This window comes from Phoenix dactylifera, chromosome 11 (genome assembly GCF_051530095.1).
Source record: "Phoenix dactylifera cultivar Ajwa chromosome 11, Ajwa_hap1_PhDact_Kaust_v1.1, whole genome shotgun sequence".
NCBI classification, from domain to species: Eukaryota; Viridiplantae; Streptophyta; class Magnoliopsida; order Arecales; family Arecaceae; genus Phoenix; species Phoenix dactylifera.
Window position 1 is genome coordinate 21,878,756 of NC_143200.1, and position 16,420 is coordinate 21,895,175.

Consider the following 16,420-nt stretch of genomic DNA (forward strand, 5'->3'; position numbering starts at 1 on the left):
GGCTGCTGCGAACAGCGACGATGGCTGAGGATTTGGGTGGCCTGGTGGTCACTGAATCCTTGAATACAATAAATAAAGGACAGATATAATTAATTATATGTTTGGATGATTTAAGTCTAGCCCAGCTTGTAATCCTATGTTTTTATTGGATATACTAGCTCAATTCATAAATTCAATAAAATTTTCAGCCTAATCACCCAAACAGATTTTAAATTACCTTTGAATCCCTTATTTGATAGTTTTGAAGCAAATCCATCCCCAAGGTTGCCGGCATAAATTGATGTGAAATACGATGAGAAATAAATATACATACATTCCTAAATGAATATTAAATTGCTTATAAGTCTATAAGTCACAAACGGTAGAAATCAGCAAAGTTTGCTGAATTGCTATAGTAACACATATATGGATCTAAGGTCACTGTATCTAGTAAGTTTAAGGAAAGATAATTGTTAAATCCTTAACAAACCTTCAATTACTTGGAGGTTTTAAGAAATAATTTTCATAATTAACCACAGAATAGTTCCATGATCGCTATATAGTGACATTAACATGGTTATTATATGCTAAAGAAAAAATTGTAATTGAACTGGTAGATTTTTTTTATTGATTTTCAACATGAAGTTTGATTCTTTTGGTTAACCTTTTTTTTATTTTTTGACAACATTAGGTTCGCCTGAAAACTATCTACTAACGACATTAGGTTTGACCTTAATTCCCGGTTTTAAGATCTTTTTCTCTAACCCGGTCACAAGCGCCGAGTTGTGGAACCCTTCTCGCAAATCCCCTTTTCACCGTAGCACTACATTTCTTTTAATAACGTCACAAAGCACCATCCCACATTGACTTGCCCCCAAAATTTAGAGTTTTGGACTTTATTGTTTCGAGATAGATTAAAAGGTGGTACATTGTATGGTGGAAGTATGGAACCACGGTCAGAGTCAAAGACCTTTGTCCTTATTTCAAACAAATTCGGACACCTAAAGTAATACTGTCATAATTATAATTACTACGATGATAAACTTTTTAAACCAAAAATCCTAATAAAATTGGAATTTGGCAATGAATCTCAACAATATAATACCCAAGGATCATCCAAGCTTCTTATGTTCCTTCTTCCTCAGATTCTAATTTAATTATTGCAGGACTTTTCTTCCAAAAATAGTTGCTACAGAATCTTTTTACAAATGCAATCAGAGCCAACGACAAGCCCCCTCTACCTCCTGAAGCGGTAAAACAACCAATAGAATCCAAACTCGGTCAAACACCTAACTAGGCAGCTGGCACTTGTAGCCATATATATATATATATATATATATATATATTGAGAGAGAGAGAGAGAGAGAGAGAGAGAGAGAGTCAAACACATAGCTAGACAGTTGGCACTTATAGCTATATGTGTATATAGATATAGTCAAACACCTAACTAGGCAGTTGGCACTTATAGTGTATATAATATATATATATATATATATATATAGAGAGAGAGAGAGAGAGAGAGAGAGAGAGAGAGAGAGAGAGAGAGATGACTAGGTTACATTTGAGTATAATCAGGTCCGAATTCGGTTGCCTCTGCTGCCATTACACCGGCATGGATTTTGAAGCATCCAAATAGCCGTTAACTGCCAGCTCGATGCATTAAAAGGGCAAAAAAAGAATAATTAATGGAACTGGACTGGATGCATTCCCTATGCCCAGTCTCTCCATCTTTTCAAGATAAACACTAACTTAAAAATGATAAACATCTAGTTTGGAGGATAAGCATAAATATTGTAGAAATAAACAGATAAAAGATCTGGTCATTTGTTAAGGGGAAACACTAAATGTTTGAAAATAAATACGAATATATTGGAAGAGAACATGCAAAAATAAAAGTTAAGATGTCTCCGATAAATACCAACGCTCAGATGATAAATACCAACTCTTAGATAACAAATATCTAGTCTGCAAAAATAAAAAAAAATTTTGCACGAAAAAGCAAAAAATAAAATCTCACTTGGGACGAGAGAAAGAAACAGGGAGATAGGTCCTGCAGGATGAGCATGAGAGTGGACATCACGTCACATTCCATCCCATTAAAACATGAGTGTTATACTTAAGAGGAGGAGGAAAACGGCATTATTTTTATTTTTATTTTTTTGGATATAACGATGGAAGGTTGCTCGTAACGTTTAGATATATATGTATGTATGTATGTATACTTGTACGTACGTACATAGGTTGGTAGGTATATACGTATATATATTTATAGCCGAACCTCCGTGCGACAAAAGAAAGTGGGCATTCACTGCCGCCTTCTACCGTAACGGGAGATCCGCATTTGGTTTCATCTATTTATCCTGATCAACCGACCTCCATGCATGAGAACTGTCGGCCATCCTCGGCAAAGCGGCACCTCTGTCAAAATTAACTTCTGTCACTCCACAGGAAGGAAAGGAGAGTGACATGGGCAGCAAGACGAGAACATGGCTCGCCTCATAAAAATCTTCCTCTCTCCGATGCTCATCATCCTTAAGAGTTCTCCCATGGCCGTAGACAGTATGGTTTTTTTTTTTTTTTGGCCACACTGGCGTCTCACTACACTCGGGTCTGAGTACGCCACGAGCAATCAGAGTGCAAAACATAAGCTAGTCCCTGTGAAATAGAATCAGTGCCGTTCCATGAGAAGGCTCCGGAATGATGTGCTATGAAGGAGACCACCCAATCCGCCACACTATTTGCCTTCCAAAATATATGTGCGACCCCAAATGACGATATAGTTATTTAAAAAAAATAAAATTAAAAAAAAGGATGGCAACATCATTCTCATCATGGTCAACAACAAAGACCAGCAATAAAAACAACAACAACAACAAATGCGATTTGCAATTAATGCTCATCATAGTAAATAGGATAATACAATTACAACTAGGCCTATTATTCTCCAATTTCACGAGTGATTGAGCAGCTTGCCCATTAGGATATATCAGGGAATTAATTGCGAGAAAAAGTAATGCTAATTTGATAAACAATACTCTCTTAGTGAGGAATAAACAAACAAACAAACAAACAAAAATCCTTCCACTCGGCTAAATTATTTCAGCCTTCTCCATTGAAAAGTTATATTTTCCTATTAGGTATGGCCTAAAATTGTTATACATCTTAGGCTTGCATTTTTCCTATTAATTCATTGTCATTGTTATAATCATAAATGAAGTTAACAAAACATCTCTAACTTTGAAGAGGACAAAAAAAAATTATAAAATATTTAAATTAGTGCTACTTAAAGGACTTATAAATTTACTACTTATCTGGATAACAAAGTAACTACATAGTCATTACATAGTTATATATATATGGCTCCAAATGAGACTCTTAGATTTACATATTAACATACATCACACTAACCAAGCAGTGAATATAATTTACTTAAATATGCCTAGAGTAGTTTTCATGAGTTGAGCGGCGATAACAAGGTTCATCCTCTCGGTTGGGTGGAAGGCATCCCAGAAGACATACTTGTTCGCATCTTGGCATGTGAATAGACTCCTTCTATTGCATGTGTAACCCATCTCAAACATTCCTGTTGCGCAGCATCCGGACACTGCGTCCTCAAATCCTGCACACCATGTAATCAAACACATTGATCAGCGTTTGATGGCTGATCTAATCAGTTTAATCCAGTTCCTTAGCAGTATTCGTCTTTTCTTTTGATTGAAGTTAAAAAATATTTGTTAGGACCAATAAATTCTTACGTAGATGTATGTCTATGATGCAAATAGTATTGAATAAAGAAAGATTTGCTAAAAACATTAATCAAATTGGACATTATAGAGCGAGCAAATTATGATTATCTGAAACTTTTAAGCTCGTCAGGGATTATTATATATCCTTTATATTAGTTTTCCAACATATCAGAAGTGGCTCCTTCAATATTTTTAAAAAATATTATGACATCATATGTGAGAACCCACTTCTGAATTACCATCGAAGATGTGTTGCGATCTATATGCGATACACTTATTATGTGGATGGATGGACCACAGTCTAACGTGCGATGTCCATGCCAATAATACAGGCATTTATGGGTAAGAAAAAGTTTTTTTTTTTTTTTTCCAAAGCAAACGCTTTTATGGATCATCGACGTCTGCTACGTGTTGCTGCAATTAAAGCAGAGATTTAGCTTGAACTCACCGAATGTCAATGGCTTCTTGATCACACCCAGCAAAACATAGTAGATATCGCCGTATACAATTGCGATACCAGGTAATTCTCGGTTAAGCTTGTTGATCGAGCGCTGCAGCTTGCTGTTAAAATTCGAGGCCACTTTGTTGTAGATTTCATTGCAGGCGTCCCTGGATGTCGGATTGGCGACTCGTTCCAACGGCAAACACCCCATTGGAGGAAGTCCAGTGAGGTCTATTTTGCGAGCACCTAATCTGTGAAGGTCCCTGATAAAATCTTCAGCAATGCCAATCAGGAAGTCCTGGTATTGTTCCACGTTGTATTGCGACCGTCGGCCGCCGGGCACGGTGTAGTAGTTCTCGAGGAAGTCGTTAGTCCCTAAGCTTATAACATACACAGCCTCACTCAGTGTCTCTCGGGCCTTTGCCTCCCCTTGGTAAGCCTTCAACTTCTCCTGGTATTCTTCGAAGTATTCCAGTTCCCTCCATAGAGGTATGACGGACTGCAACAGGATGGAACAAGTTAGCATTAATTCAGAGGAAAAGGAGATGCCATGAGATATTGTGCGGTTGCGGCCTGAGGACTTACGAGCACATCAGATGTGGCATTGTCGTAGCCACTGCCGGCGGAGGCGAAGCAGACGCCGGTGGCGAAGTCCTTGATGCCGTACTGGGGGTCGAGGTAGGCCGGCACGGCCGATGGGAGCCCAAAAGCTTGCGAGATGAAGTCGGTGGCGAGCCGCCCGTTGCAGAACCGACCCGTGGGCTGGCCGCCGTTGAAGTCACGGCCGTAGGGCTCGAAGTTGCTCCTGGCGATGGTCGGTATGAAGTTGTTGTTCCCGGCATCGACCGTGGAGTCCCCGAAGATGATGATCGCCGGAACTTTGGCTGCGATCTCGGTGGAATGCAGCAAGAGTACCTGGAGCAAGAGAAGCCAAGGCAAACAGCTGGGCGACATCTTCTCCCGACCAGACCAAGTGATGTGGGGGGGAATGGAGTAATGAGCAAACAAATAAATAGTTGAGTTGGCGGGGACCGGAGGGAAAGCTAAGATGGAAGCTGGTAATGAGGGATCCGTTAAAAAAATTTCGGTGCGCTTGCTTTGCCGTTCTTGTTGCCCACGAATGAGTTGTAGTGAGAGTTCCCAACCCTCTGCATGGATGGCTAGACTAATGAGAACGTACGACCGCGTGCGTGACCGGCAACGCTACTGAAGGTGAAAGAAACCAGAAACCCCGTGCGATCGTTCCCACCCAACAGAAAATGTAGGCCATTAAGACATCATTTAAAGGCCATCTGCTGGTCTCTTCCAAAGCTCACGTTGTTCAGTTTTTAGTGAACCAGCTGCACCGTTTAAGCTGTTGGCTTTGATTTTATCTTCTCCTTAATTTATAACCCACCAGTCTCTCATTATAGAGTGTCGTGACAAAGACAGTCCATGAAAGTATCACGCACTACATAATAATAATAATAATTATTATTTGTACACCAACTACTCATACGCAATGAATATGGATGCGAACTAAAAATGGTCGTTCCAAATAAAATCCGCAAAATAATAAGCCGCAAAAATAATCGTTCAGTCCGCACCATTTGTCCCTCTGTAAATATGGATAGATTACTGAAAAGCATACTCTCTAGATCAATCACATCCTATGGGAGGCACGACCTAGATCACACTACATATTGTTTGGTGGCCGATCATTTAACTCTAACAGCAGCAATACAGGAGCGCAAAGCACCTTGCGCGGGCTACACGACACAGGATTCCGGCCGTTCTTTGAAGGTTTAGCGATGCTGGAAACTAAGGGCTTGTTTGGTTCGCGGGAAGCATTTTTTCTTCTAGAAATATGATTCTTGGGAAACAAATTCCTAGGAAGAGTATGTCTAGGAAAGTACTTTTAATATGTTTGGTTGACCATGAGAAAGTGACAAATTTCCAAAGTGCTTATATTTGGTTGGCCATCCATTTTCCTGGAAAAGTTATGTATAATTCCTATTATGCCCTTAATAAAAATTAGGTATTTAATGCCTCTTTGATGCTTCTTTAATGCTGAAGGGCTTTTTTGGAAAAAAATAAAAATGGAGTGATTTCCGCCTCATGGAAAAGTAACTTTTCCCTGTTTCTCATGAGAAAGACTTTTCCATGAAATGTGGAAATCATATTTCCATTGAAATATAATTTTTCTGTCTCTCTCCTTTGAAAACTTCAACCAAACAAAAAGCATCTCATTACTTTTTCGTTGACCACACTTTTTTTTTCTTTTTTTTCTACGAACCAAACGAGCCCTAAAGTTTTCGTCCTGCTGCCCCAGAGTGCTGGGGGCAAAATCCTATCTTTATCGCGACCACAAATATAATTGAGACTCCTACGTCAATATTCTCCTAAAGGCTTCCGTATTTTTTTATTCTTTGAATGCATATGCGTGTGTGGACGAGGTTCTACCGCACTTAGAAAGTATAGTTAGGATTTGTTTAATTAGAATTTGCATCACACACTCTTACAATAAATGTCCAGGGCCAATTAATTAAATGGAAACACACCTTAAATTTATGGTCTGTGCGACTATACGTACTTGGGCTCGCGTCTTCTCTATTTTATAGGTAGATTAATAGGACACCTGATATAATTTTTATAGAGTTACATTTTTTTTCTTCTTAAATTGAATTCTAAATCAATGATCTAAACGATAGGATATGATTTAATATCTCTACACTACTTACATATAAAAAATATATAATTGGAGACATCTACTTTTGCATCAAGTATGCCAATTTTGCGTCATCTCAAGATCAAAGATAATGTGAGTGATAGTGATGAGATCATCATATTTGGTTGTACCACTATAATCCTACACGACAGTGATCCCAAGTCACCCCCACTCCTCAAATTACCGCCGAACTCAGTAATGAAATATCTATCCCTGAAGTTGGATATTCGAAATCATCCCAGAACAGCGATCTTAATTAGGTTGAATTTAAAAACAAAAATATTCCTCAATCCAACAAAAAATATTAATATATTATATTATATTATATTGATATTATCTATATTATATTTATTATATATAAATTATATTATCATAGATTATTAATTATATTATTGTCATATTATTATTTATTGATAGTTTTAAATTATAGTAGAAATACTATTATACTTTATATTTATATAATAAAATTATTTAATATATTACTCCTATTTATTCTATTTTTTTATCAAAATAAATATTAATATTAAAAACTAGATATTATAAATATTAATATTAATATTAATTTTATAATAATAATTAATATATCTTTATATAAAACTCTGGAACAGATTGTTAAATGGTTGGCTGATTGGGATTGCATAATATTCCACATGTGCATGCCGAAAAGATGGACGGCTGTCTTGTGGAGTAACATCTGCAACATAGTTGAGGGCCTGAGGCAGCCGTCTAGAAATTGTTTGAGATCATGAACCACATCTATTTCTGGGAACAACTTGGATTTGTGAAAATTAAATCATTGGACTAATTTAATTTTGGAGCATGTGTCAAACTTACTGAATTAATTAACTAACAGACTTCAGGTGCTCTACTAAGGGTTCGGGTTGTATCTTTCATGTGAAAAAATAATGCAACCTTTTTTTGCAACATTAATGGTTGGATTGTGATAGCCATTTTAACTTTTAAGATGTATGCAGATGATTGGGAAAAAAAATAGTGCTTTGAGAGCTATGCAATGCATGTTCTAATAATTAATATGCCGCAAAAGGAGACCAACCATACTTTTATAGGAAAGATACAACCCAAGCACCTCTGCCAATGCCAACAGTGGAATATTCACCAACATTGGAAATTAGAAAACGTTAGTTCCCAAAACGAGCGCATAAATTCCCATGCTCCAGTAATCTGACTTGCTTTTCAAGCTAGCTAGGCACCAGAGGAACTCTGGCTCATCAGTTTATTCTTGAAAGCACTAGAGGAACTCTAGTTCAATCCAGCTCCTTAGTCCAGTGGCCATATCTGACTGAGGATAGGCTGCAATTTTGGAGGAACGAAGTAGTGCTACAAGTAGGTTGGGTCGGATCGAGTTTTAGATCATATGACATTTAGAACATGTTTGGTTGGAAAAAATTGAAATCTAGAATAGAAATAAGAATGTGGCTCTCCATACAGTTGTTTGGTTGGAGATATTCCATTTTCATTCCAACTTCAGAGGAGAATGAAAATGGCCCTAATTCTTCAAAATGCAATCTTTATTTTTCTATTGTATTTAAATTTCGTTCTAATTCCAATTGCGAAGCAAACATGTTGAAGGATATAACTATTTAAATTTTTATTCGAATTAGTTCTGATTCTAATTTTGGTCGTGAACTAAATACACCGCCATGTCCATGCAAATCCAATCACCCATCGGGTCAGACCGGGTTGGGTTAGATACCGTCGGATTTCCTCCTGCGCAAGCTGGTAGGGATGGTCTAGCCAAGCCCGGTCCGTTACCCGGTTCCAGCCTTATTTTGTTGTCGCCTCACTCTGTCGATTTGCAGTTCGAGAAGAAGAAATGGGTTCTCAGAGCCAAACAACCTCTCTCCAACGCCTTCATCTCGTCGAGAAGGTAATGCCCGGGATTCTAGTTGTTTCGTTTCTCCTCCTTTGGCTGCGTTTTTGTAACGGAGCATTCTTGAGCGTACCGCAGCGAATAGTTCGGGTGGTGGAGTTGGCAGGGTTGGTGTAGTCCTCTGGATATATCAATATTACAACACAAATACATATATGAAATGACTCGGTTCTTTTCCTTTTCGCTTCGATAAAATGATCTTATGGCATCAAGTTACAAAAAGAGAAAGGGAAAAGAAAAATAGAAAATCTGAGTGAGTTTAATTACAAAGAGTTTGCTCTGGGGTTGGTCTCTACCCATCTGGGAGAGTTAGGGAAGAAGACTCGGTATGGATTGAGCACCCGGCAACTATTGAAGGCCTTAAGGCCCGTTTGGAGGAGTTTTTGGAGGGCCAAAAAGTACTTTTAGATGAAATAAAGATGTTTGGTAAAAATTTTGGGAAGCTATTTAGCTTTTTTCAGAAAGCTAAAAATAGCTTTTTGGAAGAAGCTCCATTTTGGAGATTTCCGAAAAAATACTTTTAGGCCCGGTCAGAAAGCTTTTTTTTACCAAAATACCCATGTTAAAATATAACAATTACACAAAATGTCCCTTTAATAATTGTTTAACCAATTTTATCTAGCTAAAAATTTGTTATATTATGAAAAATTAATTTATGCTAATAATTATAATATTTTATACTTTTATTATTATATTATACTATAAATATAATATTACATTACATTATATCATAATACATTGATATGTTATGTTAAATAATTTAATATTATATTAAATTATTATGCTATAGTATACAATATTATATTACTATATTATAATAATATTATATTACATTACAATAATATTATACTATATCATATATTTATGTATTAATACATATTATTTTTTATTATGCTCTGTTCTATAATACTATACAATGTTCTTTATGGTCATTTTGTCATACCAAAAGTATTTTCTCAGTTTATTTACCAAGCACATGTTAAAGTAACACAACACTTTAGAAATATAGTTACCAAACAGCAAACAACTTTTTATAAAAGCTCTACTTCAAAAAGCTTTACTTTTAAAAGCTCTACTGCCAACAACTCTCCCAAACGGGCCCGAAGTCAGTTTATTGTTAATTCATATTGTTCAATTTGTGTTAAAAGATGGCATAAAAGTAGGTAGTTTTTTTTTCTTTATTCTGTTTAAGTTAGTATGCTAATAATCTTGTAATTATATTTTGTGTTACAATTTTGGCTTATTTGGCCTAATGATTGCCTTTGATAACTCAAAACAGAAAAATATAATCCACCAAGAGGCCAAGGCTGAGCTGCTAACCTTAAACCTTGCCATGCAAATTTGCTAAACAACATTATGATCAATGATTTGGCCTGAGCCAGGGCAAAGATAGCATCCTGGATCTTGACTGCATCGAGTCCATATTATTTGGATGCTGAGTTGATATGCCTTTTGTTCTCCAATTTCTATTCAAGAAACACTTTCTGATCCTCACTAGGAAAAGACTATTTTACAAAAACACTGACTTGGAAATTACTAACTTTGGTTAAAGGGAAACATGCAGTACGTTGTCACTGGCTCTAAAATGTTAAATTCCAATTTGGTCGGTCCGAATGATGGATAAAAAGCATATTTTGTACTAAAGGGCTGCACAATGCATCTGTTGATAGAGAAAGTATCTACCTGAGGAAAGATATTGCTATCAATCTGTTAAATGTTGCAAAATACATAACATTTAGGATCCTAGCTGCAGGAAATTATAAGCTTTCTACTCATTTTGTCGTTAGGGGATCCTGCTTATTCCCACCCACAAGCGAGCTCCGGGGGGAAGACTGACTCCCAAAAAGGAAAGCTTTCTCTAAGACTTCCAAAGCCCAGAACAGCAGAAGTCGTTTAGGATCAATCACTGAACACTATCGATCTTAGCTTGACACTCCAGTTACAAACAGATTGCAGTAGTAGCCTCCACATACATCCTGCATGCCAACCACACTAGATCCATATCGTAACTTGTCACCTACATGCAATAGATCCACTTGGCCAGTTACATCCTGGTGAGCAATTCCATAAGATGAAACATCTCAATTCCTGCATATTCAATATTACTAAGGCATCTTTATATCTCATTATGTGCTCGAGACATTCTTATTTCCCAATAGCGAAAGTCCAACATGAGTGAGTCATTCTGTTCTTTTCTTAAAGAATGTTTTGTTTTCTTCCTCTTTATATAGCGAACGTTGCATGGAACTCTCTGAACTTTGTGTACTTTCTGAGTTTTCTCAGAACCCAATTACATAATTGACGTGATAACTTGCCATTTTACGTGTAGCATAATTTCCAAAAATGCTTTCGAACACAACGAACACAATCAGGAATCGATTCAACTTGGTTATATCCAAAAATTAAACATGCCAAAATTGTATGGCTGAATCTCATGGCAAACCGGTGGGAACCTTCATGGACTTGCTTTGACATGATGCAATGTGTCCAACCTAGATCCCAACATGCATCAGCCATCACTAGCACCAGAGGGGGAGAGAGAGAGAGAGAGGGATGTGGCCCGGCTTGTTTCAGTTGTCATCCATCACTGCTGGTCTCTGCTGCCATTTGTTGCTGCCTGCCATCAGTGCACTTGCCACCTTCCTTGGCTTTCCTACTTGTCACTTGCTCTTGGTGCTCCTATTCCAAGCCCTATAACTCAAAAGGGTAAGTGGAGTCTATCAAAGTGATAAATTATATAAAATTAACTTCTGTAAAGGTGCACCCATCGATGTTAGATGCAGATCCATTCTCTTTATTTCATAAAGGAAATATTGATCATAAGGGAGATAATTTATCAGCAAAGGAGTAGCATTATCAGACTTAACTACTGAACTGCCCTGCTTGAAGGAACCTGGGAAATTTCTATGGATGAGCCAAATTTTCGTCTGGTCAGACTTGCTCGGTCATTCAAGCTTTGCTTCAGCTGGAGCTGTTCTCAGCTATGAATAAATACTTGGGCTTTTTAGCCACTTAAAAAGAGCTGATTCTCAGAGGTTCTTTTTAAGTTTGCAAGCTGGGGCCTGTCAATGTTTTGCTTGTTTCCAAGCCCAGTTGTAGCTTCAGCTTGGCCATTGCCTTATCGAACGTGTGTAAATGAGCTAAACCCAAACTGTTCATGAACAATTTGAAGCCTTTGTAGCCAGATGAACATAAATCTACATCTCAAGCTTTTAGCATGGTTTGAGGTTGGCCTCAGCATCCTGGGCAAGTACGTAACTGGGTAATCTATTAACAAGTTTGGGCTCCCCCCCCTGCCAGCTGCTCGACACTGGGGCAGCTGAGGGTCAGGGTTGGAGGCCTGTTGTTCTGGTCCATTGTTTTCATTTATTTGAAAAATGGGAGGAAAAAAGATGATTATTTGTATCCTCTAGTCTTAGGACCATGCATATTGCATTTTGCAGGACGAGTGATGCAACATTATTGAACATCAATTGTTCCTTGTAAAGCAGGTAAATAAATTCCCTTTTCAATTATTCATCTTCAAAACTTTGGGCAACTGAGGTTTCATATTGTCATTTTCTTGGTAAGAATGCACCAAGATATTTATAGATTGGTATTAGATAGGAGTATTTGCATCATAAAGATGACTATCTTGTTTGCCGATATGCCTACTTTCATAATTGTTCCTACTTAGTCTGCAGCGGCTTGACACTTACTCCACAACTAACTCTTTCCAGACAAAGGCAATCTTGTGTTAGCTATTCAAATCTCTTTGTTTTGCTGTGCAGGTTCAGCCATTTTGAGTTTGAGCCTCTTTGTGATAAAAGAGTTTCAAGAACCCTTGCTTTTGTACATTGCAGATACTACATTTGTGTAAAAGTTCCGAACCAGGTTTACAGTTTCTCATGGACTGCTTCTTTGGTTCAGTTAATTTGATTTAAAGCACAATATTTTTGGTTATTCCTGCTTGTTGGACTTAGATACAAGTTTGTAACCAGCTACCTAGCTATAACGATACAAAGGCCTTCGATATGTTTATTTTTGGCTCATGCTTCTGCTCATATAAAATCCCATGCAACCATAAGGCCTTTTCCAAGTCAGCTTCAGTTAAATCATAACTACAATTAGTTCACTTGCACATTAATGTTTGTTTAATGCACTTCTCAATTTTCTTTTCAGGATTACACTTGCGTTTTTCTTTTGTATCGTAGAGTTCAACTCTGAATATTCTGTGGCTGGGTCTACAGAACAGCTTGAACTAAACGGATCGCCATCAGAAACCACTTAATAGCTCACGTAATATTATGAACTTTCTTTCACCTCTTTCTCTCTCGGATATGATGAGATACATTCAGTGAACTTGTTCTAGGAATAAATTTAGTTTCGACTTCAGATGCATTAGTGGCAGGGGTTATTGTTTGAAGAGCTTGTCGTGATGATGCTTCAATTTTATTATATCTAATAACTTCAATTATTACTCTCCTAATCATGTTATCATCAAAAAATGTGATTTATCGTTACAAATTAGAAATAAATAGATATAACGGTTACTTTTTGTCCATTTCAATTCCAAACTGCAATTTCGGAAAATAAAAATTGGTTGGTATTAGATATATATCGAGTGACAGCAGAACATAACGCTTAATAACAATATTATATTTAATTAGTGAATACGTTTTCTTAAATTGTTATGAAGATTTAAATTTATAAAAGTATTTCAATCGATGTAAAACTGAAAATGCCAAAGATAACTGCAACTGTCATCATATAATAATGCTCATTGCATCAGAACAAAAATTAATAATAATTGTTATTTAAATACCTAGCTATAGCATTAGTATGCAATGTAATGGTCATATAAATATTTAATCTAATCAAGATGGACAGTTCTAATTCTAATTTCATTCAAACTAGAATATCATAAAATTTTTTTATCAAAAATGTTACTTTAAAATTTTAAAGATATTAAAAATATATAAATATCATACAAATTCTGGACAGATGGAAATTCCACCATCCCTTTTTCCTTCCGTACGACCTTGTCTCTCAGCTCGCTGCTACCCTCTATTCTTCACCTTCCTCCCAGGAGAAGAAAACCAACGGCGGATTCCTGTAATCTTTTCCAACTCCTCTTCGCCAAGAGCACCGCCTTCCCCTCCCTTCGCCCCTCCAACCTCCCCGCCTCCTCTCGTCGCTCCTCCCCTCTCAGCTCCACCTCGCTCTCCCTCCGGCTACCAGCCGCGGCGGCGGTGGGGCCGATCGACTTGGCCTTCGCCACCGTGGAGCCGACCCTCAGGCATGCGAGCGTGCTCTTCTTCAAGTCGGGATACAACGTTCAGATCGTGGTGGACGGGAAGGAGCCGGAGGAAGCCCTCCTGCGGCGGTTCCGGCGGGAGGTAGCCAAGGCCGGGGTGATCCAGGAGTAGTGCAAGCGGCGTAAGTTCTTCGAGAACAAGCAGGAGGAGAGGAAGCAGAAGGCTTGTGAAGCCGGGCGAACGAATTGGAGGAGGTGATGGACCTCCCCCGAAGCTAACGGTGCAATCTTTCCGAGACTCGGTAGTCAATTTTACCTTCTATTTTCCTCAAACATTCTTCTGGCATTCTTAAGAAAGGCAAGAGAGAATTTGTTGTTGGTAAAGGACATGCATGTATCTAGTAGTTCCACAAAACTCGTTGCAAATACCACACAAATCTAACGGTAAAGGAAACCAGAGAAAAATCTTGTGGGAGCAAACCAACTTCAAGCTCTTAACGAAAGCAAAACCTCGTAGCAGGATTCTTGCATGACTCGGTCATAGAAAAGACCTGTCTCCATACCCCGGCCACTCATTTTCCAACTACTCCTACCCACCAGAAAAACCTCTCCTCAGACTAACCAAAAGTTTGCGTCCTCCCCAACCCTTTTAAGTACCTCCCCTGCATCCCTTCCCCTTTGCCTTTCCTCATCTCCATCAACATCCAATCATCGCTGACACGATGGCCTCCGTTCGTGCATGCGTTGTAATTGCGATGCTCGCGTGCTTCCTGCTGACGAGATCGGATGAAGCCGCTGCAGGGATGGTAGAAGAGACGCCCCGAGAGAGCGCTGTCGGGGCGAGCGCCAGGACCGCCGGCCACCACTGCAATCCGGCCGATGAGACCTGCCGCCCCGGCGACCCGGACTCATCCGAGAACCAATTAAGCACAGGAGTCGACACTGAGCGTGGCACCATCCAGCTACGATGAGAGCGACATCGACGACGTCGCGGAGATGATTGAGCAGGAATTGGTTGTGTTGGGTCACTGAGAAACATGCGTATGTACATCGGTACACAATGCGCAATGCTTCATCTCTAAGTCCTAGTAGACTATAACTGTTCAAAACTTCCCTCTGCTCGTCAATTTCTTTTGTTGTTTTGGAGAAGTATTTGAGGTAATTGCATTTATTTCCTTTGGGAAATGTAAGTGAAATGTTATATGTAATCAGCTAACTTCAGCAGTTAGAGCTATGAATTGCATAACTATGCAATATCGTCGTTGCATGTCCCAATATGGTGGTGGTATGGATATGGTCCAAATTGATCTAGCCATTTAACGCCTCATAGAACTCTTCTTCTACAATATGTTTCCTTGTCATTAGTTTGGGTTTGGTTCTTTTCCAAGTTTCATGGTTTATTGCACATTAGCCTAGCTGGGTGGCCCCTTGAACTGTTGAATCTTAATTTGTATCCGACTCATTCAGCTTCACTCCAACCTTCATCACGAGATATCTTTTGTGCGCAGGGCTGGTAAAAATTAATCCTACCTAACCTGATCCTATTTGGGTTGGATTTGGGTCAGGTTTTTTCTTCTTTGGGTTTGGGTGCGGGTCAGAAATTCTGACCGTATAAAATTCGAGCCAGGTTCGGATTAGGTTTTTGACCTGACTCATATCATGAGAGCAACTTCTATTGAGAGACTTGGTTGGGATCTACATCATCCTATCAGCTTAAGCTTTTAAAAAAATACAAAAAATATAAATAAATCTACATCATCCTATTAACTTAAGCTTTTAGGACAAGTGGTGATTTCAACATGGTATCAGAGCAGAGGTCTTGAGTTCGAACTCTGTCTCCGCACTCTTTAATCTCATTATTAAAAATTTCACATGTTGGGCTCGCCTATTAAAGAAAAGTCTAGCCCACATATGAGGGAAAGTGTAAGAAAATACAAAATATATAAATAAATCTATTTCATCTTATCAGCTTAAGCTTTTAGGATAAGTGGTGATTTCAACAGATCCTTTGGTTAGATTAAATGTACAAGGTGCAGGACTGTAACTATCACAAGATACTCTATTAAACACCTTCCCAATCCCACCCACCCACGTTTCCTCTTTTTTTTTTTGGTACAATGGTAATTCATACTCTACAAGTGTGGATGTGGCCAACAAAATTAGAAAGCAATAAAGCAGATAAGGAATTCGGCACTCTAGCACACTCCAACCAAACGAAGCCTCCGGAGTGGTGAGCCACATAGGAGGCAATCCAATCTGCTGTACCATTCACTTTCTAGTAGGTGTGTGTGGCCTGAAAGGTGCCACACTCCTGCTGTAGTCTGCGAATGTCGAGGAGCAACGACCTACATACATCTCCTCTTTGTGGACTCCCTTTTTTTTTTTTTTATCCAATTCTACATTCACGGGACCCATCGTA

The 16,420-nt window shown here is 38.4% G+C and overlaps 1 protein-coding gene across 1 annotated transcript; it reads right to left on the bottom strand.

The window, feature by feature from the left end:
• Nucleotides 1–3,268: 3,268 nt before the first annotated feature.
• Nucleotides 3,269–5,511, bottom strand: LOC103714106 (GDSL esterase/lipase At2g04570-like). The gene is made up of 3 exons (XM_008801246.6): nucleotides 4,753–5,511; nucleotides 4,174–4,666; nucleotides 3,269–3,598 (listed from the first exon to the last, which is right to left on the bottom strand). Exons 1-3 carry the CDS (start codon nucleotides 5,119–5,121, stop codon nucleotides 3,405–3,407), a joined length of 1,056 nt encoding a protein of 351 aa, XP_008799468.4. The 5' UTR covers nucleotides 5,122–5,511; the 3' UTR covers nucleotides 3,269–3,404.
• Nucleotides 5,512–16,420: the final 10,909 nt, after the last annotated feature.